General features: G+C 40.6%; 1 protein-coding gene across 1 annotated transcript; it reads left to right on the forward strand.

Moving 5' to 3' along the window:
• Nucleotides 1-3,697: 3,697 nt before the first annotated feature.
• nkx1.2la (NK1 transcription factor related 2-like,a) lies at nt 3,698-12,253 on the forward strand. Its single transcript, XM_069692607.1, has 3 exons — nt 3,698-3,713; nt 9,957-10,184; nt 11,652-12,253. Exons 1-3 carry the CDS (start codon nt 3,698-3,700, stop codon nt 12,251-12,253), a joined length of 846 nt encoding a protein of 281 aa, XP_069548708.1.

A 12,253-nucleotide genomic window follows, 5' to 3' on the forward strand; every position in this document is an offset into this window, starting at 1 on the left:
GGAAGTGGTCATAAAATGTGAAGACTTCAGAAATGGGATATGTCGATAAAAACCAGCAGCGGCACAATCTACAGCAGTTTCCTGAGGAGATGAGTGGCCCGGCTGTTAGACAACTCAAATCAAATTTAATCAATAAAGCCCAGTAAGTCAACAACCCTAAAGGGTTCATAAATCCTAATATAGGACAGATTCATCAAAGTAATATTTATCATTATGGAAGTGCACCACTGCAGCATTAATCCTTTAACTACATGTGCTCTAATGGCAAAATTTGCTGTTTTATTTCATTAATGTGTAATGTGTGTCATCTCATGAATTAGTGCTCCAGGATTTATCCAAGTTAGACTTTCTATACAATCCCACTATTAAGTCTCTCTCAATATAATTGAAAGAAATAGTTTAAAGAAAAACTCAACTCCACTGAAGACATGTGAACTTTTCATTGCAATTTTCTAAATGTTTTAAGGATAATATGATAAAATTCACTTATCATTAAATTGTATTGGCCTAGTCTTAGTGGTGTTTCTCTGATTCTGATTCTGTAAATAGAGAATATATTTTAGTGTTCGAAAATACATTTTCAGAAAGGTTTGAATTATAATTACACCTTCCTCCTCTCTCAGTCCTCTTGTGCATAATATAAGACAGATAGATAGTTACTTTATTAATCCCCAAGGGGAAATTCTTTTGCTACAGCAGCATTTATAGATACAGGAAAGAAATAAAATAACAGTAAAAAATATAAAATGCACAGTATATACAATAAAATAGAATAAAATAAAATATAATAATTCAATTAAAACTAACTAAACAATAGTGCAAAGTTTTTTAAAAAGTTTTTTTAAAAATATATTTAAACAACCAAGAAAAACAGACAACAGACAACAGTGTTATTGTTGTGTTATGGATTTTGCCAGAGGTGAGTTATTGTACAGTCTTATTGCAGTGGGCAGGAATGATCTCCTGTATCTGTCCTTGTGACAGCGGAGCATGTAGGGAAGTGTGATGATAATTTCAGAGTTGATACATCAGTCATACAGAGAAAGACATAGAGAGTGAACTCAAGAAGAAGTTTGGAAAATGACTTTTTCTTGGTCATTTACTCCCTAATCTGTTTTGCAGGTGTGAAATCAATAAGGTTAAAGTGAAGGCAGTTCATTTTAATTTCAGGGATTGTCCAGTCATTCGGGTTTACCGATCCACCGCTTATCTTACCAGATCTATTGACGATTCAGATCATTGAGAGTATTTAGTGAAGAATTCTTAATGTGCATTGACTTTTGAAAATCTGTAAACTCTTTAACCTCTTTTGATCCCTCAACAGCATTTATGATTTTAACTTTTCTTGTCTTGTGTCAAAACTAAAAATAAGTACCACAGCTGTAAAAATGTGCAATTTAATCACTGAAAGGAACTTTATTCACCTGCATGACACACAAGTTTCATTTTAACTCAGAAAATGTCCCACTTTTTTTTCCATTCTGCACCAGTCAGTCCTTTGACTGCTGGTCGCTCCACATGGGCAGTGATGCCTGCAGAGCCAGACAACCAGGGGGGAGGCCTTATGAAAAGCAACGACTCCTCCCACTGGGGGAAGGAGAGGACCCAAACCGTTTTACTAGCACAGAAGGGCAATAAGTGCTCAAAGAAAACAATTATACTGCAATCATTTCCGATTCTTTGGCAGTCATGGGTCAAAACAGTCTGAGGATGAAGGTTACAGGGGAGAAAAGGGTGGCTATGAAAGCTGAAAGATGTGTTCAAGAGGTGCGATGTTTAAATTTACAAATAGAAGTATCGGGCACTAATGATGAAAGTAATACTTCAAATATGACATGTCAGTGTTTTGGGGAGCCATGAGTCCTTTTAATTAATACATATTTTTCCATATTAAGTTGTTGTTGGCAGGTTTTGTTGTTTCATTAGTGTTAAAACTGCTTCCTTAAAAGCCTAATTGACCCAAAATACAAGAGTTAAAAAAAAACTTTCTTCTTTTCTGCAATGATTAAACAACAACATGTCTTCTCGAAAAGTGTCTCTGTTAGTTACTCTGGAGAATCCACATACTTTAGTGTGAAAAATGTTTCAGTTGGTCTACTTTGTATTTTGTAGAAATAGTTTGAATGAAAAGCACTAATAAGTCTGGGGAACTATTGGAAGGAGATGGGGATGACAACAGAAATATCAGATGTTGATATCCGATAACCTAGACATTTAAAACCAAAAGCATTGGGATCCAGCCATTCAGGGTAAATAAGAAATTGTATTTGGGTGAACAGATCCATTAGAAGATTTTAAGAACAGTAGGTATCAGGTGCTCCCTTCATAACTGCTGGTTTACATGTGCCAGTGCATTCATAAATCTACTAAAGGTTGGATCTCAGTCATCAACGCCAACTCTACCCTCCTGTTTATTGCGCAGGGTTAAAGTTCAATACAGCTGCTCTGTCTCATGAAAATATTCAGGTCTTATTTGAGCCAGTGGTCATTCCCAGTGTCAGGAGCGAAGCTGCTCTGGGAACGCTTGAGCCTGGATCAACAGTAATCCGCCTCCCGTGGAGGTCAGAGTCTAGTTAAAGAAGGCAAAGGTTCCCTGCGCTGTTTGCAGCCCAACTTCTATTAGCAATCTGTTAGCCGCAATCCATTGAGAGGGAGGTCTGAGGCACACGAGCTCCTGGGAGCACACAAAGATGCACACACATGCTCACGGCAGAGACCTTGTTTGATGAAAAAGAACAATTAAGGGAGAAATGAGGGAGAATCATCAGGGGAAATTGTTGATGAAGACTTTATTGATTAGAGCAGCTTCACTGATCCAGCGCTCACGGTAGCAATTACCACCGGCTGCCAGCAACATAGGGGGCCTCACGGTGCAGGCCCCCGTCTGAAGACTATGAAGTTAAAGACAGGAACTAAGGAGACAATTTTGGCCTGTGCAACATTTTAAATTTAACTTTGTTGGCTAAAAGCACAATCACATGATTTTCAAGTTGAATATTAACCAACTGAGTCTAATATTACAGACATCATATGGTGGTGAAAAACATAATTTGGAGAAAATGGTAATGAATGCCTCTGACTTCAGACTATTGGGATGATTCCTGTCCTGTTGGGGGACGGATGGCAAATGATTACTGTGTAAAATCTGCTCTTCATTATCATAAACAATTATATTTTTTCCTCATCACTTTACTTCACCACAAAACCCCCTTTTCCTTGTAAATGAAGCAGAGCAGGATCTGCATATGACTGCAGATTAAAGCGGCGTCTTCCTCTTTTTTCTCCTTTTCTTTTATACACATACATAAAAACAGCAATGATTAATTCAAATCCCTTGTGAATAAAGCAATAAAGTCTAATGGGGGCACATCTGAGTCAACATGCCTACATACCTACCGGAGAGAGGCCAGTCATTATTCGTTTGTTTGCTCAGCTAAGCCAGCTTGGTATTTGTATTTAAATCAGACCGCTGTCTCTCGTTAGACCACAGACAAAGGCAACGTGTTTGTTGACTTATCAATACATTTGTTCAGACTGCTGACACGCGTGTCCATGGATGGCTTGAAATGGCATCTTCTTTTGGCGTAGTATCAAATTGTAACGTAATTTAATCTTACATGCCAACAAGACAAGAAGCCTGAATCTCTTTATCAGAGGAAATAGCTAACATCTCATTGTGCCACGTGATTTTGTCGTCATGCGCTGTGAAGCAAGTGAGTGTGCTGGATTTGAATGTGCATCTTCATCCCTGTGGGTGAGACGAAAACAGTTCAAAGGTCAGAAGAGATGACCTTGGAAAACCATCATCTAATTAAAGCCGAAGGGGCGAGATTTAATCTGAAATGTGTTCTCTGCGAACGCAAAGAAGGAGAGCGTTCATGAAGACTCTTCTGCTGGCTGTTAAACTGAACCTGAGGGATCTCACTGAGCCCCAAAACAATGTGCACAAAATCTAAATAATGCACTATCGTTAACATAAATGCGAATTCAATTTCAGCTTTTTAGTAAAAGATCAACTAAAATATGTGAAATCTTTATATGTAGGTTAAATTTGACAAATTGTTATAACGATTTTCACTAAATGCTCTCCAGCAAAATGGTCAAAACCTTTTGTAAGTACTTGAGGTAAGTGGATTGCAATATCAAACAAAATTGTGAGTTAAGAAGACATCCAACTAAATAAGTATGGCAACTGTAAAATAAACACATACTCTGCCCTTGAATCATTATATCCTCTTTAAAACAAAACCCTCTCTACAAGCATACAACGCTAAAACTGGACTGAAAGCTGTTCTGGGTCTTGCTCAGATATGACAGAAATACCTCTTTTGGGCTTTACTGGCATCGTTTTAGTCTGGGGATGGATGAAAAGACAGCAGTCCTCCCAGTAACATCTACCAGCACGGAGCCACTGTGCTCATTCTGCAGTTCACTAACTACAGCCTCACAGTTTCACAACCTCATGAACTATTCAGCAAGGGCACAGAAACAAAACAGAGATAACGGTCAACGGAAAAATATAAAGGGACAAACACAATCTGTTTCTGCACTAGATGGAGATGAATGGAGCGTAATCCATTGCCTTCCATCACACCTACCCAGCCTGCACCGTGACTGCGCCCTGCTCAAGCGCAATGATGATTAATCCTACACCCACTATTTATATTTCCTAATTGTAATTAGCGTGAATTATCAATTACGGTTAGTGCCTAATTGCCCTTCATAAAGACAGCTCCCCAGGTTTAAACGGGTCCATTTAAATAATGCAACTAATAGCTCTTGCCTTTACGTTGCGGATACATCTTCATTGTTCCACGCGTGAACCGTGATGGTTGCTCGTAATTTAACAGAGCAATCGAGAGAAGGAGTGCAGGTGGCACTGCGGGACTCATTACTGTTAATGAATTATGATGTGACCTTCTCAGAACAATGGCTAATCAATGCTCACGTTGAGTGACAGTGCGCTCTGTGCAGATGCCAGAGCCATTACAGGCAGGCCTGCGCCCAGTGGAAAACAGGCTGCTGTGGCTCTGTCTGCCTGTATCCTCCTGGTCTTTCTAATTTCCTCTGCTCACCACAACACTCACCTCCCTGTGGCAACAGCAGTTTTTGTGTGGACAAGACATGCAGGCCAAAATACCCATGTCGCCTAATTTACAGATTAAACCATCTGCTATGAAGCCAGGACATTAGACTAATGTATCCTTGCCACGTACAGACACCCTGTGCACTGGGAAGAAAAAAAATGCTGCTACGTTTCGGCAAACGGTAATCCTTACTTACTACTTTTGCTTGTATGACATTGCTGCTCTCTGATGTTGTGTAATTAATGTGAGCCAGATTTTATGGAATGGAAATGAGATCAAGTGCTCTGATCTTTGCTCCGTCACCCACAGCTATCTCATAACTGAGGATCATGATTTTCATTGATTTCTGAATCCATGTATACCTGCAAAGCCATGTAAATAGCAGAGGTAATGAATTCATATTGTGTATGTTATTAATGAGACAGGATTCAGCAGAAAAAAAAAAAAACAGTTCTTCTTTTGCACAACCCTCCACTAATCCTCTCAGGTGTGTGGATGCATTAATGCAAGTTTCCTTTTTTTGAGTAAAAGCAAAGTACGTCCCATGTAGCTTTGTGCATCAAAAAGCATCAGAAAAACCTCCCAGATATACATTTTTCACATTTGCGAATCTAACTACGAGGACAGTTTTCCCCCATGACACTGAACTGAAACTATCCATCCAACCAAACTCCTGCATGTGGAAGAAAGTTTGCACAGACTTTGCTGACATGACCACAGTGTTCTGGATGTTAGTTGACAACACCAATGTTTGAACTGACCTTTACCTTGTTGTGACACGGGTGCAGTATGACTGACAGTGTCCCTCAGCATAATTTACCCCCGCCCCACATCGCCCTCCATCTCCTCTGTGATGCAGTTGACCCCTTTACAAATCACCCCCAACTTTACACATCTGCTGCCTGTCAGCATCTGCCAGGCGCACTCACCCGTCCCGCCTGTAATGAAAAACTCTCATTACTCGCCTCCACCCAACAGGTATACAGGCCGTTAGGACAATTACTGGGCAATGCCACTGACCTTGTTGTCAGAGAGAGTCAAACAAACACAGAGGTCTAACTGAAAGAAGGCCTGGCTGCCGGTAACGCTTGTAGGCATACGGTGCAGACAAGGAGACTTGGCAAAAAGAGGGAAGCTTTATGCCAGTTAAGAAAGATTTTTCTGTATTGATTTACACTGGCACACATCAATGCCAACTGCCTCTGAGGGAAGATAAAGTGGGAACTCTGAGATATCTGCCGCTGTGGTCAGATTAAAAGACAAACAAGTCTTAGAGACGCCACTCAAATGACCAAACAGGAAGGTTTGCATGTGATATTAATCCAAATATGAGCTTTAATGTTTAAAATAATACCATCATAAGTCCTGGAGTCAGCAACACACAAAGTTCTTGCCCAGCAGAAAGTCAAATGCGAAAGGGACCAAAAAAATCCGGCATCCTGTCAATCATTTACTCAGGAGAGATTTATCACAGTGATGGTCTGAGGATGGAAATGTTACTGATAAAATGAGCACAAGTGACGAGGGGTCCTGTCAGTGTCGGCACAGAATGCAAATCAACTTGAACTTGCTGAGACTTTAAAGCTGTGGGAGATTTCTGATGCACTATTTGGTAGCCTTTTTTTTTGTAAGTAACCTTGCTGAGTTGCAGACATCACCTCCAAGATCTGGAGATCAGCAGCCAAAAACAGGTCTTGTTGCCAAAATATCAAACATTTATTTTAAGCAAACCCATTACGGAAATGGATTATGTAGATATCTTAATGTAATGCATTCTAAATTTGAAACATTCTCTCTAATTTCAAAAACACTTGAATACTCCAATTAAATAATAGAGTTCAAACTAATGCATGTCTGCCAATGAAGAAGCACATGATGGCATGCACGCAGGCAGCTTTGTAAATTAGACATTTGAGCTAAATGCCAACATCAGAATGGAAAAAGACTCATAATGATGACGCAAACATTCTGATAGTAATACCTGTAAAAATACATGTTCCCTATTGTAGATTAGCATGTTAGCATGGTAAAAATGTCCTATTACCATTAAATGTAAGGCGTAGTGGAGGGTGGTGTGAATGTCATTTGAGTTGCAGATATTTGTTCATTAACCAAAGTATTGGAAAACTTAAAGGTAAAAATGTAGAGGAAAAACATTAGGATTTATTGCACAGAACCTTTGTTGCATGTCATCCCCTATCTCTCGCCAACACTCATTTCCTCTCCTCTCTACTGCCTCTGGGAGTGGTATAAAAGCCACCCAAAACAAAGCAGGGAAACAAAAAAAAAACAACAACAAAAAAAGTAATGGAATGTAGAGGTATGGGTAAAAACAAAACAAAAATCAATACAGTGTTCTTTAGTGATGTTTCTGTTTCTGAAACCACCAGAACTTCAGTGTTTAGGAACCTGAGGATATAATGTCTCCCCTCAATGGCTGACCGGACACTTGCTGATCCTTTGTTAGAGTCCCACTTTACAGGGGAGTCGGAGAGACAGCATCGGAGTTTAGAGAAAACAATAGACACCACAGTCGGCGAGCAGAACTGCAGCTCATCATGCCGCTCATGCTATTAGACAAATTATTTGATGTTTAGCAGGCTGGGGGCAGCCTCCCTGTGAAGTAATGACTTTATTGACCCTGGAGGGGGGTCTTGGATGGAAGTGTGTCTCTCCGGCACCCTGCGGTGTTCGACAGGGAACACTCCTCTCTGAAGTCCTGCTCTGGCCTGTACACACTGAGAGCTGACCCAGCTGCCGTTCCCGCTCTCCGAAGTCTACCTGAGGGCCTCTTTGTCCTCGGGGCCCGTCCCTTTCGTCCCGCCGACCCACACAAACAGATGTCCGGCCACTGGGCTTTCTCGTAGGAAGTTGTAAACCTCCAGTGTGCAGCGGGCTCTATTCATATGGAGGGCCTACAGTAATGGCCGTGCAAGTGCCATACACATGCAAATGCTGACATGCACCCTGTAGTGGTGGCTTTAACAAATGGTTGACTATGTAACTACAGACCATGCCAATGCACAAGACTATGCAATGAAACCTCCATGTAGCAGAGCAATCACCTTGAACTGTGTAAGTAACACAGGAAATTGTGTAGGGAGGAATTTGAGTTGCCTTTACGTGTGTAAACATGATTAGATCCCCCATGTCACCACCACTGGACAGAACACAGAGAAAAAGCCGTCGTGCCTTCTGTCTCATCCACAAACAATGTAGACCTCACAGGCTTAGATGGTAAAATATGTTAATAACCACAGCTATCAAAGGAAAAAAGTACATTTTTATCACCAATTTGAACCTCTTTTAATTTTACAAAAACAGAAATGACTTATTTGAAAGAAATGAAACAATGAGGATTAACTAAAAATGTAAAATAATTCAGAAGAGTTTAGGTCATTCAAGGACTAAAGGAAGCTTCAAACAAGCCCTTCTGTGCAGTTGCAGTTACTGGTTTAGCCTCCCAGTATCTGAACTGACTGTCTGTAGCCATCAGGTTTTATCTGTATTGGACACCTGCTGAGAATATTGATCCTGTTTGGTTTCAGCGTTTTAGCCATCGCCAGGCATCAAGCTTTTAAACAACCCCGTGTCACTTTATATTGAATTCTAATCACAAAAAGACTAGCGAGCCCATTGATTGTGAATATAAATCTATCACATTAGGTGAGAAAACAATCAGCTGCATTCATTCTTCACCTGCAGTTTAGCTTTGAATGCTTTAAAGAAGCATATGGATTAGTGAGACATCATGGATCCTTTTAGTCAGACCACATGTGCTTATTTAGCTTTCTCGAATAAGCAAGTAGAAGTTACTGTACCACAGTGCAAGATGAGAATTAGACCATTTTCTCCAAATCACAAACACCAAACAACATGTAGTCCAAGCACTATTTTCTGTTATTAAACTCTATGAAAGGTCCTCCAACATAATATTTAAGATTCTGGAAATTATTACTATATTTTATGAATTAAAAAAGCAATAACATACAATTCATGAAAAAAGAAGAAAAAAAGCCTGCAATTATGAATGAGCAGAAATGCTGGTTTGAGGGTCTGGAACCATTAGTTACCTTCAGAGCTGTGTTTTTTGTCTCAGCCACATATATAAAGTGTTAAAAAAAATACTCCTATTTATTATGTCAACAACCTAAAAGCACCTGATACATTATACTTTCAGTTTCTGCTCATCCTCTGCATTTGTGCTTATTGATTACTGATGCCTTCAGTATTGACGTAGTTAAATTATAGTGCGACATTTCAGTGTGATTACATTAAAACATTTTTTTTTTTTTACATTAAACGTAATTTTAATGACAGAAGTCGGGATGCTGCAACATTTCTAAAAAAAAAACAGCCAGCAGTTTTTAATGAAAACTGTTCGGTCTCTATTAAGAGAAAGTTTTGTGTCGCTCAAGGGACACGAAAATCCCCGTCCTGACAGTGACGCCTCTGAACAGAGTCCGCTTAGGGGAGACAGGCGATCTTTGATATGAATCAAGTGCCATCTGTGGCCAATTTACTTTCAGGTCGTGAATTATTGAATTTAATGATATGGGTGATTATCGGCGAATGCTTTGAGCCCATTAGGTGGTCGTGTGAAACACTAATAGTGTTTTGTGTCACGTGTCTGCTTGCGAGACTGGGGGACAGACGCTTTAAAGACCGCGCTCCGGTCATCTCATTCACGCTGCAAGACTGACAGACAAGCAGAGCACACTCGGAGGGATCATCACTACAAATCAGCTCTGATGAAACTTGGAGACAAGAAGTAGCCGAAACTATGTTAAGTTCGTCTCCATACGCGTAATTACGCACATCGGACGCTTTTTAAAATTGTATTATTATTATTATTTTTTTAATCTTTAGGGTCTTTCTGCATAAAGGATGCTGGAGCCCAAGGAGTGACAATGACGTCCAGTCATAAGATTTCCTTTTCTATAATTGACATATTGGATCCGAACAAATTCAACAGCAAAAGGGTAAACGAACTTTCCATCGTCAAGGAGAAGTTTCCTGTGCCAAATGAAGAGAAAACAAGTTTGGAGTCGGACAGCACTGCAGGGGGGGTCTTCAGAGTTGAGCGAAAAGAAGCAGGTAGGGAAAACACGTCATTTGAATTATTGTTATTCAGCACAGCCTTGCTCTAACATTTAACACAGAATTTTTGTTTGCTTATGTAAATCATTCAAAATATTCACTGATCAACAAATGCGTATTCATATATGTCAAAATTACACATTAAACAGTGAAATAAGATTACGTGAATAAAATAAATATTCGCTTTAAAATCATTAAAAAAAAAGAAGAAGTTTTTGCTGTGGGTTTACACTAAACACCAGGAAGTGAGGCATTATATCAGATGTATTGTCATCTCTGTATGACCTTCCCTTAATTTCCAAGGCTGGGTTTCCTTTCAAGGAAGTCACAAAGGCTTGCTCCCAGAGCCCCAGCGTGTGATTGGCATTGGGACAGGCAGGCTAGATAATTGTTTAAATCGTCCCATTGAGGATGCCTCTGCGCGTTTTGATCGATATCCCATTACTGCATCCTGCATATCTCCCTCCAGCACCTTGCAGATACAAACTTCACACCCCAACCATGTCTGATCCTAAATATCGTTCGATTAAAACTTCCCTTTAAATAGATGACATTTATCGATCCACCCGCAAATATGAAACTCCATTAGCACGTCATGGCTGAGGTGGCGGAGCTGGATTTAGACGGGATTTCTTTCCGCAACATGACATTTGAGGCGCTCTGTGGTTTATGAATTATTTGAGGATTAGTGACCAAGTCTTCCCCATCCTCTGAATCTATGCTTCGTTCCGCTTCAACGACCACAGGGTCCTAATGAAACACTTTACAGATGTCAACTGTAAGGCCTTCTGTGTTTGGTATTTAAACTGCAGCTCAAACTGAACAAAGAGGAACATCACTGCACAATGGCGATACTTTTCCTAGTGAGGTGTGGGTCCTCGTGTCGGGGATTTGACACAAGATTTATGTCTTGTCAGGAGCTGTCTTTTCAGCACCACGGTCAATTTAAGCCATTTTGCGGCCTTTAAGGCTTTTTGTCCCGTTATTCAAAGCACGAACACATTAAAAACTTAAATTTGACCTTTCCCCCAGAAAAACAACGAGATAACTCCTCAAAAAAATGTCGTTTCATCTTCTAAATCACCTAGAAAATTCCGCCAAACAACCACAGGGAAGTCAAGCGTGTGTACTCTTAAATTAAAGCACTAAATATGTTTCCAATTAGAGATGTTTTGCCAATTCAACATTCTAACACTTTTTTTTGAATGAAAATGAAATTATTTAATTGGAATTATATTAGTTATTCCTTAAGCGAACCAAGATTCTGAGTTTCCTGCTGGTTTCAGAATGTGAGCTAGTAGATAGATAGATAGATAGATAGATAGATAGATAGATAGATAGATAGATAGATAGATAGATAGATAGATAGATAGATAGATAGATAGATACTTTATTAATCCCCAAGGGGAAATTTTTCTCGCTACAGCAGCATATATTGTAACTTTTCTATTTTATTTAAAGGAGACGAGACAAGAGATGAACACTCCATGCATCCTGCCGTTGTTGCTGACCCCCTTCTGCTCTCCCCACCGGCTGACACAGAGCCCTGCCTCACCGGGGAGCAGGAGGATGGAGACGGGGAGTCAACGGTGACCCTGCAGGACCACTCACCGCACAAGCGACGTCGCTCGGAGCAGGCCTGCGCCAAACCACGGCGCGCCAGAACAGCGTTCACTTACGAACAACTAGTGGCTCTGGAAAACAAGTTCCGTGCAACTCGGTATTTGTCCGTGTGCGAGAGACTAAACCTGGCGCTTTCCTTAAGTCTGACCGAAACCCAGGTGAAAATCTGGTTCCAGAACAGGAGGACCAAGTGGAAAAAGCAGAACCCCGGGGCAGACAGCACCCTGCAGCCCGGCTCCAGCTCCCTGGTAAATGGCAGTCCAAACGCAGCCACCTGTGGGTCAAGCTCCGCCAGCTTCCACCAAACTTTCTCCAACTTCAGCTCTGGAAATGTGATCTTCCACACGGCCGGTGGAGTTCCGCTTTCATCCACTGGGGGGCTCCTGCATCCCTTCATGTCCAGTGGATTCGTCCAACCGACTTACTTCAATCCACATTTATAA

This window comes from Brachyistius frenatus, unplaced genomic scaffold, assembly GCF_029030835.1.
Source record: "Brachyistius frenatus isolate BFR_SWC_R1_liver_20210118 unplaced genomic scaffold, ASM2903083v1 Contig_13, whole genome shotgun sequence".
NCBI classification, from domain to species: Eukaryota; Metazoa; Chordata; class Actinopteri; family Embiotocidae; genus Brachyistius; species Brachyistius frenatus.